The sequence below is a fragment of the Pezoporus wallicus genome, unplaced genomic scaffold, assembly GCF_028554395.1.
Source record: "Pezoporus wallicus isolate ANWC-B61680 ecotype Strahan unplaced genomic scaffold, APGP_CSIRO_Pwel_v1 contig_4710, whole genome shotgun sequence".
In the NCBI taxonomy this organism is placed as follows: domain Eukaryota; kingdom Metazoa; phylum Chordata; class Aves; order Psittaciformes; family Psittacidae; genus Pezoporus; species Pezoporus wallicus.
The window spans coordinates 3,178,800-3,193,839 of NW_026640647.1; the positions used below are offsets into that span (position 1 = coordinate 3,178,800).

The 15,040-nt window shown below is 34.5% G+C and overlaps 2 protein-coding genes across 5 annotated transcripts in view; one reads left to right on the forward strand and one right to left on the reverse strand.

Moving 5' to 3' along the window:
* Nucleotides 1-15,040, reverse strand: part of DNAH7 (dynein axonemal heavy chain 7) — a 108,500-nt gene that overhangs the window by 14,189 nt on the left and 79,271 nt on the right. For all 3 annotated transcript variants that reach the window (XM_057419911.1, XM_057419910.1, XM_057419912.1), the window contains 7 exons: nucleotides 14,044-14,198; nucleotides 12,943-13,133; nucleotides 9,902-10,035; nucleotides 8,856-9,191; nucleotides 7,275-7,401; nucleotides 6,505-6,699; nucleotides 3,873-3,965 (listed from right to left, as the gene is read on the reverse strand). In XM_057419911.1, coding sequence (XP_057275894.1) covers nucleotides 3,873-3,965; nucleotides 6,505-6,699; nucleotides 7,275-7,401; nucleotides 8,856-9,191; nucleotides 9,902-10,035; nucleotides 12,943-13,133; nucleotides 14,044-14,198 — 1,231 coding nt within the window. The remainder of the gene's footprint in view (nucleotides 1-3,872; nucleotides 3,966-6,504; nucleotides 6,700-7,274; nucleotides 7,402-8,855; nucleotides 9,192-9,901; nucleotides 10,036-12,942; nucleotides 13,134-14,043; nucleotides 14,199-15,040) is intronic.
* Nucleotides 731-8,193, forward strand: LOC130604939 (baculoviral IAP repeat-containing protein 5.1-B-like). Of its 2 annotated transcripts, none has more exons than XM_057419921.1 (4): nucleotides 731-868; nucleotides 1,894-2,003; nucleotides 2,309-2,423; nucleotides 2,869-3,357. In XM_057419921.1, exons 1-4 carry the CDS (start codon nucleotides 731-733, stop codon nucleotides 3,007-3,009), a joined length of 504 nt encoding a protein of 167 aa, XP_057275904.1. In that variant the 3' UTR covers nucleotides 3,010-3,357. The 2 variants fall into 2 exon arrangements, with proteins under 2 accessions (XP_057275904.1, XP_057275905.1); XM_057419922.1 differs by lacking the exon at nucleotides 2,869-3,357 and adding an exon at nucleotides 7,989-8,193 and having other exon boundaries at nucleotides 735-868.

Consider the following 15,040-nt stretch of genomic DNA (forward strand, 5'->3'; position numbering starts at 1 on the left):
AATAATCTTTAATCTCATTTCTGTCGCCACATCAGAACAGACTAATGGGCTGGTACAGGAAAAAAGATCTTTTTCCTGCACTTACTTGATCTGTATTTTGGAGAGGATTTCAATTTTCAAATCTCATAATGCAACACCTTTCAAAGGTGTTAAAATCTTGGCTTAGAAAACTGCTGTGTACAGCCCTGTTGTACACACTAGTGTTTAAACTTCCTACTGAAGTCAGCTGGGCTCTGTGCCAAAATGAGAGAGAATTTATAAAATGTCAGCTTAATGCTTTCATCCTGTAAACTCTTATTTATAGTTCTTCTAACTATCACTATTCATTCTACCTATGGACACACGCTGGAGCGCTGTACCATAACCACCTCCCCTTTCAAGGAATGCAATAGTGTTCACAAATGTGATACTGAGTTTTAATATCTGAACACTAAATTCAAGAAATGATAAAGGTTTCAAACAGCAATGTTAATTCAACAACTTCGGTAATTTTCATACTACATTAGCATAGGTGTTTTTGGTTAATAAATATATGACAGAATGTGACATAAGGGAAAAAGCTCCAATAGCATTATTGCTCTTGACAGTCCTGCTCACAAACTCACCTGTGTTTTTATTTACTTTAAAACTTACCCTGCTTTACAGGTGCATTGTGTCACCAATTAGTATAATGCCTTAAATTTGGGAGCAGGAGGGAGGCTGTAGGCTACACTAGTTAGAGGCTTTAAAGATGGAGATGCTCTTGAAAGAATGTGGTTCGGCTTCCAAGCTTTTGACTGATTTTAAGGATATGTATGAATATGAGAACCGTTTAAAAACCTTCACAAACTGGCCTTTTAGGGAGAATTGCAAGTGCACTCCGGAGAATGTAAGTCTGAAATTGGTTATTTTGGCTATGCCTTATTTTTTGTATACTGTGCATGAATGTGAAGCTTTGTTAAGTATATTCATATTCAAGAAGAGTTGTGAGCTTCTGCTAAGCCTGTTCCCTGCTCAGAAGTACTGTAGTAATATGACTTGCTTCTGCATATCTAGCTACAGAACTGAATATAGTTACTTCTCTTGTTTTTACTCATTTTATGTTCTTGTTGCTTAAAAGCTAATTCTTATATTATGTAGTCTTTCTGATTGCAAGTTTTCATTCACAAAAAAGAACCCTACATTAGAAGAAACAAACAGACATCCAGCAGTAAGGATGAAGTAGCAGAATGATCACTACTTCAAATTCAGAAATTGAAATTACTTAAATTGTAGAGAACTTGATGTTTATGTCCCTGCAGCCTTTGGCTTGAGCATTAAAAATAAATAAATAAATGGAAATCCACTTGACTTGTACTTTGGCTCATATATAAAACTTCCAGGCTGGATCTCAGATGAGTTGCACTGCAAGAGTCCTCTGAGTATATGTGAAGTTTGATAACTGAAACAAATGTACTTTTAGTTTTCTGACCAGATGCGCTCCCTCTGTGGCCAGTTAAAGATGTAGCATTCTACTTGCATAACTTATTGATTCTGTATGTCCATGGTCTTGTGCTAATTTTTCTCTAAAAATACTCTCTATAGTCCTGGCTATGGCAGATCCCATGCACTGCTACTGAAATGCATGTGTAGCGTGACAACATCTACTAGATGTTTTCTGGTAGAGCAAAACTACTCTGGCAGCCCACACATGCCACAATTGTGCAGAAATCTGTTTGCTACTTGCAGCCTGTTCATTTACTAGTTGCTTATCTGCCTGCTTGCAGCCCTTGCACTTAAAATGTACTTTTCACTCTGATCTGTGCTGATAGACATTGTGGGGAGAGGCATTATTTGTGAGCTTTCAGAGTTTACTGATGTGAACATGAGCTGTGTGTTGGATGAGGCTCTAAACTTCCAAATTGTCACCTACAGATGGCAAAGGCGGGCTTTATCCACTGTCCAGATGAAAACGAACCAGATGTAGTAAAATGTTTCTTTTGCTTGATAGAACTGGAAGGCTGGGAACCAGATGATGATCCATGGTAAGCACAGATGTGACAATGTTCTTGAAGAATTCCTCCAAACTTCTTTGACAACATCCCCTTACTCATTATAAAGTTACCAGTTTCCTCTGTAGCAGTTCATGGAACTGAAGCCTATTGAAAGGTTATCTTATCCAGTAACTGAAATAGTTTGGCTTTATCTGAGATATAGAAAACATACTTCTGTATGTTTTCTATATGGTAGATGGCAGAAGTACTGAAGAGAATTGTCCAGGTATCTTTATTGCTTGAAATGGAACTTGCATGGGTTTAATATCTGTTCTTATTCTCTGTTTTCATTGCAGGAATGAACACATGAAACATTACAACTGTGGCTTTTTATCCCTCACTAAGCCCTTTGATGACCTGACCATGGAGGAGTACTACATGCTGGAGATGACACGGCTGAGAACCTTCCTTGTAAGTGTTAACCAAATAATCTTAATATAAACTAGAATGAAAAGAACTTTAATCTCTAGTATTTCCAACCGTTAGCAAGGAGTGATTGTGTAAGGCTAGAACACAACTTACTCTGAAGTAAAGATTTAGGTGCATTATTGGCTAAAATCTGGACCTGAACACTTCTAGTATACTTTAAAAGTATAGTGGACATACCCGAAAGTGATCACTGAACCCTACTGGCAAGAGGAGTTGAGAAGTTCCTGAATCAAATGGGACTATGCATATGAAATAGCTGGCAAACTGCATCATTCAGGTAGCAGTATTAACCATAGGCTAAAAGTAGACTTCTGAGCTAGAATTAGTGGGAGATTAGTAGGTTTCTGAGGATCTAATTTTTTAAGGTAGTTGAACTACACAGTTAAATTGCTCAACTGAAAGTCCCAATCTTTTGCTTTGTTTTAAGTGCAAAACTGGCAAAAGCATAATAAATGCTTTTGAAGAAGAAGTCACTGCAACTAGGCAGCGTCTTTTGGATAACTTTGTCTCCAAGCATCAGTATACACCAATTCCACCAGTGTCTCTCCACGCTGAGCCATCTGCCTGACATTCTAAAAGCTTATACCGCCAGTCAAAAAAACCCAACAGTGAAGTGTAAAGTCTGAAGGTTTCTCTTCTTCATATGGTACAAACATTTATATTTTTATCTGAATACTACTGTAAAGCTAAACAGTTGTGTGAGGAAGTATAGTGAATTCCTTTCACAGGCTTTTTGGAATAGAAGCCCTAATTGTTTATATTACCTCTTACCTTTCACAGTATGCTTTGTCATTATGGCTAGGTGTAGACTAATAATAGTACCTTCAACCTGTGTATATATGTCAAATGTCCAAGCAAATATTTGTATTCCAGCTTTTAGGGGTTTGACTTTTTTGGAATAAAGATTTGTAACTCTAAGCACCTTTTGTGACCTGTGCCATGTTCAAGCCTTACAGCTAGACAGACTAAATCAGAATGGCTCTGCTTCAAAACACCTTCCATAGAACAAAATTGATCACTGTGTCTGCAGTAATTGCCACCTTTAAAGCACCTATGTTATCTTCTTAGATCAGGCAAAAGTCACCATAATGACATCCATCAAAACAGATGTGTAAGCAAATACAGTAAATGTACTGAGAAAGGAAAGTCACAAGGTTTGTAAGACAGTCTAAAGGAAGAAGAACTCTGGGTATTTTGGTTATTCACATGAAGCTTAACAAAACCTAAAGGCCTACCTTCTGTTTTAAGTATCTTTTTTAATTACAATTTTAAACTTGCTGATTTTTATTTTTTAAATCTCATTAATTCCTGTTTTCCTTTATGACAGACTTTTGTAGAATGGTTGTAGACAACACAATTACAATGCCTGGTTATAAATACATTTAGCTTCCAAGATGGACAGACCTTTTTGAATGAAAGTTTCATACATACTTTATCAGGCCTCAGGCAGCGAATGACAAGCATCCTTTGGAACTCCCCCAATTTGTCCTGCCACTGTGCAGGAAAATCTTCATTCTGAGGATTCTAAAAACACGCATTTCAACATTATTTAAAACATTTGTGAATTACCTGTAGTGAGAGTAAATTATCTTTTAATATGCCACATTAATACATGATGTATTTCTTAATCTACAGAAACGAATGGGGTTGACATGCTTTAAAACAAAACTACAAAAAAAAAACAAAACAAAACCAAAAAGCAAAAGACGCAAACAACCTTTAAATATATGTGTATAGCTAAGAAGCATCTCTTATAGCAGGCAAGTTACAGTAATCTCTAAGTGTTTAGAAGATAATAAACCAAATTTTTTCTCTAGGAAGCAGAGAAGGAATGAGGTGGAAGAAACCTGAAAATGCACTTTACCTCCCTCTTTCTGTTAGAACTGAATTATGGTGTCAGTCTTCAGTATTACAATGATAGCCATATAATCAATGGCAATCATTACAGCATTATATGACAACTGTGAGTTAGGTTACATCTGAATGCAGAAAATGAGTGCAGGAAAACAAGAATTGGGAACTTAAGTCAAACAGTGCACCACGGAACTTAGTTTGTAAATGGCCTATGAATAATCCAACTGTTGTTACTGCAGTTATCAGATTGGGAACAGCAGTCATTGTGTGCCATGTTAACTTCTTATTAGAAAGAAGGACATTATGCCTTTCTGGAAACATTTTCTGTGCTCATGACCTTCTTGCACTTGCAAGAACCTGAGTGAATTGAGAAACACTGAGGACTCCACTGAGTATTGCCACTGTGCTGAAAACTCTTAATTTCCCCATGAGAAGGGACGCATCAGTAGCTTTGAGATCAAGTCAGCCAGCTAGCAGAGAAGTGAGTTTCGGTCCCTGCTCCAAGATGATACAGAATATAACTTTAGATAAAATACATGGAATCCTTGAACTGGGGAGTTGAAGTCAGGAATTCCCTACTTTTGGAAGCGAGCTGATCTATAATAGTAGGAGAAAAGTGCATGTCAAACTCCTTTGAAAAAGTCCTATTCTGCATATGGTTGCTGATGACAAAGTGGCTCAAGCAACACTGATTTGTGTGTTCTCTCTCTAACGCAAATGGATACATGCATGAAACTGCCATTTTAAAAAGATTTGTGTATCACTAACAATACAGGAAAGAGTGGGTTGCACATTACTGGGGATACTGGCAATTAAAAGGAAATAAATGCAGCTATCAAAAAGGAATTTTCCCCAAGACCATCAACTGGCATTTTTGAAAATTATAGTGCATTCACATGGAAGTAGTAGTATTAAAGCTAGATAGGTAAGGAAAATGTTTTTACATAACAGGTAAAAGGCATAGTGACTCTGCTATATTAGAACAGTGATAGGTAATACCTTTCCTAGCACTGGAGGTTCAATAACTGAATGTTCTTTACTTCAGTATTACTATTTATCAGATTGTTTATCAGTTAACTAACTGATGACCTGATTCCACAGGTCTCATTTTATTCAACACCACTTAAATGAAGAAACTTCTATTTATTTCCGTTTGGCTAAGAATTTTTACTTCTGAAAGTCAGCACCTTTCATTTATATTGGGCATTGCTTTAAAAAGCTAGAATCCCAAAGGGGACATAGTCTTCCTCTCCCTCAGTCTCTTTTACAAATACCATAATTTTTTTTTTTTTCATTTTCCAAGCAACTATTTCCCAAAGAACAGAAGTCCTCAAGTTACTGTATCTTTAAGCCCACATTTAAATAGGCAGGATTTCAAAATCCTTGACATTTACAATGAATAAAACACATGGTGTGTTAAATGGGTGTAGGAAGTCCTGGGACATTTGACTGAATATTGCTGATAAATTTTCATCGTTTAAGTTAACAGTAAGAAAAGTGGTTCAATGGACTAGCACAAATGGACAGCATTATCTGAAAATGGAAGTGATTATGGTCAGATATAGTGCAAGTAGGAAAGAAGGATAACTTTTAGTCATTTGTCCAGGAAGTATGTGTACAATGAGCACTTTGTCTTTGACTTCACCACTGATTCCTTAGAATCTAAATATGGGCACTTTAATCTTAGTATTAAGTCTTTTTTTTGTTTGTTTTATTATATTCCTCCCATCTGCTTCTTGATAGGCAAAGTCATTAATGCATACATCAGGTCACTGTGAGAATAAGGAATCATGGGTCTCCTAAACTCCAGTCTAGTTTCTCTACATGACAGTAATTGGTTTCTTTACACTCATTCAGGAAAGCAGCATACTATGTAATAGCAGGAAAAGGCATCTTCAAAGCTTGGTAAACAAATGTATAAACTGACAAGGGAAAACAGTTGCCTTAATTTTGCAAATTTAAGTTTCACCTTCCCACTTCACACTCCAGGTTTTGTTGCCTTTTTTCCATCCAAGTTCAAATCTGACTTGCTATTCAGAAGCCACCTGACAAATTGGCAATGATCTACTACACACTATTTGCTTAAATATTTGCATTAATATATGTAAGAACATACCGTGTAAAATGACAGCGCTTTCTTTTCCCTGTATAAATATTTTCAGTATGTTAATTGGCTTATGAATGCAAGCAATCAGGAATGTTAACATACCAAACTGTCGTATACTGATTTCCATCCATCCTTCAGTTGTGCAAAATCCTTACTAATATTTGTGAAGCATGGCAAATTTTCAAGTCGACAAATTTCATCCCATGATTTTTGAGGAAGCCAGGAACATGGATTAGAAAAGGGATTCTCCAAACCTATGCCTCCAGTCAACAGGAAGTGCCACTCATTCTCATTAATCTACAATGAAAAACATTTTTCTCAGGACTAAATAAATAAAATCTAATGGTTTTAGTATATTATGTAAGAAATAAATACATTTATCTGAATTACTGCATTAGTTGAAAAAGCTTCTATACAACCACTAAAAGCTTATATACGGTTAAAATTTGTGTGCTTCATTATGAATTTTAAAAGTCCAGGTAAGAAACATTTTGTAAAGAATTGCGTGATTTTGAGGAATTCTACACAAAAAATAAACACATTTAGCACCTTAAGTGAGAAAAAGTAGTTTCTCAAATCAATGGTTACAGTTCATTTTGATATTCTCTTAGAACTCAGAATTACAGTAAAATTTCATAAAACATTCTCTGTAAGAACAACACGGGCTAGGCTTTGGTTTAAATAACGGTTAGAAAAAACTTTTATCATCTAGCTCAGTTTTGCCATACCTTTTTGCTATGTATTTATTTTAGAGAATATTTTTCAGTGCTTCTAAATTGCTTATTGAAATGAAAATTTCACACAAAATTGAGGCTTAAGTGATCTAGTTATTTCTAAACTTTTCTATTCTTTTACTACAAATTATTAATTACCAATTTTTCATGTTTCATGAGATTCACAGTTAGACAAAAAGAGAAGAGCAGCTTGTCCTTTTCAAAGATGGAACGACAGATATTGACGTAGAGTGAGTAAGTAAAATGATCCTTGAGAGTCTTCAACCTGTAGGTGTCAGAAAAAGAACCTTCCATTAATACCACTCTAAAGACTGTGCAGCTCTGTAAACCTATTACAAATCATTGCATCTTCTTTGTTCTAATATACTCTCTGGTCAGTTACCCCCAAGCAATCACTAAATGCATGTACTATTTTGTGAGTAAATAACATAAAAAAAATGAAGTGCAATTATATCTTAGTAACACGTGATTTTCAGAGGAAGTGAGAGGTCCCTTTTGGGACAGGCAGAAAAGAGCAGCAATTTAAAAACTCATTATGAATATGAATACCAGGGGCAAAACCAAAACAGTCCATCTTTAAAGGTTATCTGAAATACGTACTATATTACAAATATATTTACACTTCTGTGATTTATTATAAATATTTTTCTTTAAATACAAAACAAGGAGGCCATCTATTGTTTTATAAAGGTTTAAGTTTGAATTCCTAGTCATAAAAGGGAAAGCCCATTTAGTTGGTTAGAAATGCAATATCTGAATTTTCACAAGGATTTCAAACGCTTCTCTCAAGGTTGTAACAAAGATGTGAAACTTGGCTTTTTGTGTACTATGGCTTTTTTTTCAACTACATAGGTCACCAATCCCTTGATAGGGAGGAACCAAGGGGGTATTCCTCCAGTTCAAAGATAGCGATCATTCAGAAACCTAAGTGTGAACAATCATAATTGAAAAGAGGAAAACTTTTGATAGAAGATCAAGACTGATGAAGAGGAAAATAGCTAAGTAACACAAGCAATGCTCTGTGATTTGAAGATCAAATAAAGCCACTAGTTTAGTAACTGATGTGACAGAACACTGAAAAACTTTCTTTAAACAATCTCTGTGTAGACAATTCACTTCAAGGATATATTTTGAACATTCCTAATGTAATTATAATAGCAAGGTTCACCACATGTAAAATAAATTCAGATCATTAAAAACTGCGATTTCTCCTGTTCTCATGCACAATCTGGAAGACAGAGAGATACCTTCTTATAAAAAGAAAATAAATAATGAAACTGAACTAAATAAAAAATGGTTGTGTTGATAATTAGTGCCTTGCACACTCTACAGCCAAAACCCTAACCACAAGACTTCATTCTCTCTCACCAGTGGTGTGAAAAAGTTTCTTATCTGTTTCTTGAAGACATACAAAGTCACTAGATGAAATATAAAATCAAAGCAAGTGGGCCACTTTAATCTGATACTTTGTAATTTCACACACGACTTGAGGTAGCAATTACTAAATAGAAGTAGTGGAATACATTACACTTGTAATATATTTTACCATTTTGTTCCTATGAATAAATCATTTTCCCTGAAAATATCTGACATAGGTATGTACAAAATATATTTCAAAATGCAGTGCTTGAGACAATACACTTTGGAGAAATGACAGTAACATTTCTGGAGTAACTAGAAATACATCACTAACTACAAATGGTGAATTATCACTCTTACCTTGTTGGTAAATCTTCTGATTGCTCTGAATTATCTATAGACATGACAAAAAGATTAATAAACCACATGAGTGAATACTGGTACATTGGCTCAATGTTGGCTAGATCAGCAATAGAAAAAAACAAGACTGTCGAATGGACAGCAATAGGAAAATAGCCCATACGGGCAGCATCAATCTTCTTTTCTGTCTCTTCAGCTACAGCTTGCTTTTCAGAAATCTCATTAGCCAGAACTTTCGAAGAAGATAATATCTGGATAGCAGTTTCATCCTCCAAAATATTTCCTTCTGAGGCTGAAAGAACTTCTAAAATCTTGTCTTCTATTTCTTTCAGCTGCCTAAAATAATAAACGAGATTTTTTACATACCAAACTTACAGCTCTTTTCTGTTAGTTTTTATAAAATAAAACAATGTGTACATTCTATTCTTGGTATGCAACTTACATTAGAAACATTTTTTCTTATTAAACATTCCCTTAAATATGTTAAAAATATATCCACTTAGGCTAAAAACGTATGGCTAAGGGAGGAAATGACAAACCACTTTGAATACTGCACATTTCATTCTTTGACCCATGGGGAAAGATGCCCTTTGCCATGTAAAATCACTGCAAATCTAGCACACAATGAAAACATTTTTAAAAGGCAACCTTTAATATCTAATGAAAATTTGTGAGGATGGCAAATCATGTGCCAACATCACTGAAGGGATGCATAAAACCAGAGGACAGGATCAAGAGTTACATTTTTCAATCACACAACCTGCAATTAAGTTCTTTAATGTTTTTCAATAATCCCACAAATAGGAAACCATATCAGAAGAAAGAAGGCACAGCCAGTAAGAAGATAAATAAGAGTATGCATCCAAATACACCTAAAAAACCCAAACAGAAGCCTAGGTTTCAGCTCTCAAAAACAGCAGTCTTGAATTTCCTGTTAAATCAAACAGTAACAACAAAAAAAGGGTCTCTCAAGTACATTTCCCATGACTGTAGTTCCTTAAACAGAAATCTGCTTCTGTCTCTAACAAGGGAAGTTATCTTGATACCTTTTATTCTCAGCCCCTTGAACAATGAGGGCTTGTTTTTCTTCTTCAAGATCTGGCCTTTCTTTTGCAACTACAATTCCAAGAAGCTGATCTTGCATTCCTTCTGAAGTTATCATGAAGTTCAATAATGTTACCTGTTAGAAGAAATATTTTTGAGAGATAGAACAGTTAGGGCCAGATGCAATTTAGAATGCTTGTTTACAAGATGAGTTTTATATAATGTCATGTATTATGCTCAAACAAACTTTGAGAGTAAATGAATTGCAGCTGAGGGCTTAAGATTATGTTAGAAAGCTAACTTCAGGACTAACCCAGAAAGTTAACTACAAAAGCGATGTGACAAAAATTTACAGAATTTCATTCTGTTCCTCAAAATTACACTGAATATTTGAATATCAGTTCAAGAAGGATCTGCCCATTTCATGCCTGTCTATATCAAACAGCCTTCACAGGGAAAGAAGCAAAACATTTCTATGAATGGAAGATTCAATTTAATGTACAGATTTTGTAAGTAAATGTGATCATCATTTGTTTTCCAAAATTGTTCCATCTGAACATCCCAGTGCAAATGGGATGCTGGCACAGTATATTGCAAAAATATAAAGACCAGGTAGATCACATTTGCTGGTGTTTAGAAACATTTCCCCCATGAAATTTTTGCTGTTTTCATAAAGTAAGTGGTAACATACATGCTGGGGTTGTAATTCAAACTATTATTGTCTCTGCCACATGTTTTCTCTCTATTGGCCTTGTTCACATACAATTTGTGGTGGTGTTATTACAGGGATATTTGTACCCTAGAATTAGGATAGCAACATGTTTTCTTTTTTTCATGAGAAAATAAGTGACTGGGAAAAATAGTTATTGTTAAAAGAATTCCCATGCTATGACATATTTATAATGGATCCAGAAAAACCCACATAATCTTGCTGAAGAAGTGGCAAAAACAGACAGCATTTTACATGAGAAAGGGATGGAATACATTGCCAGCAGAAGGGTAGAAAACAGTTTGATGCATATAGTCCAAAACCAAGAAAATCATCAAGATTGATTACAGTACTGGTTTTAATTCATTGACTAGGTAATAGTAACTACAGATTCTCTAGGCTTTTTTTGGGGGGTACAGATACCATTGACTTATATTTACAAAAAACATTCATCTTCAACATAATGATCAGTTACAATATGGGATACCTGTGAAGTTAACTTGTCTTGATCTGCTTCTGCCACTAATACCTGAAAGTTGTCCAAATATTGAGTCTTGTTTCATGAGTTTTGTTTGTAAAGTTAGGAAGGTACTATTTCTTAAATGTGATGTATTTCTTAAAATACATTACTAATAGTTTTTTGTTACAGCCTCAACTGAAAAAAAAACAATTTAGGAGCACATCACACTGTTCTTACACAGGAATTTTGTGAGGAGGTTCAGGTCTATATGACATTAAGAATCAGTAAGATCTTCACAAACAGCATGGCCTATTTCTTCCACACCTAATTTAACAATTTTAGTAATGGGAAGTACAAGAGGGACCTGTTTCAAAACTTCCAAGAGTCTTCTGTAAGCCCAATTTCTCTTTTTCAAATTAAAAGGCTAGCTACAATGTTATGAGCTATCTTTTAATCAGAGCTGCCACGCTCTAAAAGGTTGGCTGGCTCAGCCATCAGAACCTCTGAGGTCTAAGCACAAACTGCTGTATACATTCCACGTTTCTCCTTGGTCCCTGAAGGACAGGCTGGTATTTCATATGGGTGTGAATAAGTCACCTTTCCCTCAGCAGTCCTGAAAATTATCTGACTTTTTTTTAGTGGTTTTTACTGCATTTAATTAATAGTTCTAGAAGCAGGAAAAAGCTACTCCAAATGGCTAATAACTACAAATACATATATGTGCAGGTACTTGTAAATCCATGAGCTATGTCTCTTTGCAGGCTTCACTATGTAAGTCACATTAGAATTCAGTAGTCTTTTTCTGTGAGATATGAAAGCCGTATCAATAACCTTTTCCATGGACTCATTTCATTAGCTAGCTCCTGAATAAACCTCATGGCAAATTCACCAGTGGATGCTGAAATTGGTTTCAGACCAAGATATTGAGATACTACTTTTCTGCCTTCTGATCCCTGTATGTCAGCCACCTTAAGTCAGATAGCTCAGCAGTGTGTGGTGTAGCTGAGAGTGTACTGAACCATGGCATGAAGGAACTGCTCCTTATTAGAGCAATTAACAGCTGATGTCTGACTGCATGCTGCATGGAACCCAACTAGAGAAGATTCATATAGCTTTAAAACACATATGTACATTTTTTTTTTCTGCATCAGTACTTCTTCATTTGTCAAAACAGCTTACTGAATGTCATAATAGTTTAAAAAGTTTGATTTCAAGGATTTGGGTTTCAGTATAGTCTATGTTCAACCAAACTGTAAATTTGCAATACTTTTCTATAAACAGTTCTTCAAAAATAATAATAAAGGGGGAATACATCTCCCAAGCAACTTCAAAAAGACTAAAACACCAATTTTTCAAAGCAGGAAACCACCTTTTTTTGTCCTAAGATAGAAAAATAAGAGTACCTGGAGTTATATAAATCTGTAAATACATTTTCTATCTGATAAAAACAAGGCACAATGCCAGGAATTCCTCAGATTCCTGTCCCTAACCATACTACATATAAAAACCACAAATATGCAGGCCTAATGCTGAGTTTGAATGCAAGCCGACTATTCTATTAAACCCTTGAAAATATATTTATAATAAAAGATGACTAAATAGCATCAGGAGATACAGACTGGGAACAGTGATAAAATTACTCAATTAAAGAACTGACAGTATGAAAGAATGACAGCATTGCAAGGTGAAGTATTAGATATGAGAAATGTCAACACTTCTAAGGTGACACTAGTCTTCAAGCAGTGTAAAAAAAAAAAAGGCAATGTTGGCAGGGAAGGGGGGAAAAAAAATTGCCAAAAAACCTTCCCTGGCTTTAGCCAAGGAATCATTTTAAAATTAAAACAGAGTAGCACATTCATTTACAAAATTCTCACCTTAACAGATGTTTCAGGAAGATAATGTGGATTTCTCAGCTTAGTTGTAATATAAAAGCGGAATTCAGGAGCATACTCGATAATGGCATCTCCAAGGCACATGCATATACTCCCTGACTGCTTAAATGTCTGTTTGAGCAAAAGCGGCTCTAGGATAGGATCAAGTTCTTCCCCGACATTCTCCAGTAGCACTTCAGAATAACACAAGAATTAGTAGAACATTCTTGGCATTTATATTATCGATTGACTGTTCTTTACAATACGAATGTATAATATGTATTTATAGTGTGCAAACAATAAAAATATCAATCGATCTCTAGAGATAAGATTAAGTTTCTTGCAATATTCAGGTGACTGAAAAATGAATTACAGAAATTTAATTTCTTTTTCTAATATCAACTTGCAAAAAAAAAAAAAAAAGGAACTAAAATGCTATCACTATTACTGCTGCCAATGGCTTAGAACAGCATTTTAGGTCTGTCGTTCTTAAAAAAGGAAATAACAACAGACTAAATGCCACATGCCACAGAAATATTTTGGGGTTACTACTTATGCTTCGATTTTCACTGTAAAAATATGAGGCTGTCAAAATCAAGAAAGAAGGAATAGAGAATAAACAATTTCTTCACTTGTATTCTAGTCAGCCACTGAAAAATTGCTGGAGTTGTAACTATGTGTTTCTTTCATTAATTTATTTCTATTTGAGGGTAATAAGACTAATTGCAACAAAGGTACTACAGAGAATACAAGAATCATTAATGATCACAGCTTAGCAATCCAGTATTTATAGTCTTGAAGAGACAAATAAAATTAATGTTACTCTTTAGAAATAAAATTACTGTAACATGAAAACAAAGAAATTACAAATCTCATAAGGCAATTAAAAGATACAAATTAAACTATTATATTGTGATAAGAAGTATCTTATAACCTGAGGTGAGGACTGTAATTACTTTAGTACTAATTTGACTCAAAATGAGAAAAAAAATATTCTCTTTCCTTAATTATGAGACCATTCGATACTCATCGGAGTTTCATTTCTTAGCTAATTGTGCCCCCTCCAGGTTCTTCTGGAATTTACACTTCCATTAATCAACTTACCAGGACTGCCAAACTGAATGCAGTTTTCCAGGGTTGTAACAAATTCAGAGTCGCTGAGTTTGATTATATGCAAATTATTGTTTTTTTCCATGTTCTTTATCCATTTATTTGCTTGACCCTGAGGATCTATCATCAGAGGCCATCTTCTTGCATTACTGAAGGGAAAAATAAAAACGTTCAAAATTGAAATATAAGTTTTTCAGTACCTTAAAGTACTTCATAAGGTATTTATTCCTTTTTGTCATTAAAACAAAAGTATGTCACTATGAAATACCCAGTTATAATCCTTAAGAAATTTAAGGGGAGACAGATTAAAGTTCTTTGTTCCAAAAACCCCACAATTTTACTCTTTCAAAAAAAGTACTCAGAATAAGACTTCTTGCTTCCTAGAAAGTTTAATCACATTTAAATTTATAACATTTTCAAAATAAAAATAGCACACTTAGTTTTGAAATTCTGAATAGTTTTAATACAGTCATATACATAAGTGAGCATTTTTCCAGTGAAAATGAATGGAAATTTCCACTAAAGAACCGTTTTAGAGGTAGCGTAAAGGAAAATGTGTAAGCAGATTCAAAGACCTTTTAATCCCTAACTTTTAAACAGATACAGACACAAAGGACTTCTATGTTTTGTTCTTGTCAGACTTTTAGTAACTACTTCACAGATATTTTTATGGCTCTCTACTACATGTAGTTACATTACCAAGATATCTAAAACTAGTGAAACATTTTAATGGCCAATTACAACAATAACCACCTAAATTAGAAACCATCTAAGCAGGCAGAATACAATATAGTATACTACTGGAAGGTAAAAAATGGTAATAGCTTTTTTTTCCAAATTTAGCTTAAAAAGAAATCTTTCAGACTTCTACAGCCTCTACCATTATTACAAGTTACCTTACACAGAGTGAAAATGGCAAATTATTTAATATATTTTTAAAAAATTAACTTCTCTCTCTTGAAAAATTTTGATTCACAAATAAAACTTATCA

Coding starts and splice junctions, on each gene's coding strand:
- LOC130604939 (XM_057419921.1), top strand. CDS start 731: ATGGAGATGCTCTTGAAAGAATGTGGTTCGGCTTCCAAGCTTTTGACT. Junction 869..1,893: donor GCAAGTGCACTCCGGAGAAT/GTAAGTCTGAAA, acceptor TGTCACCTACAG/ATGGCAAAGGCGGGCTTTAT. Junction 2,424..2,868: donor CACGGCTGAGAACCTTCCTT/GTAAGTGTTAAC, acceptor CTTTGTTTTAAG/TGCAAAACTGGCAAAAGCAT.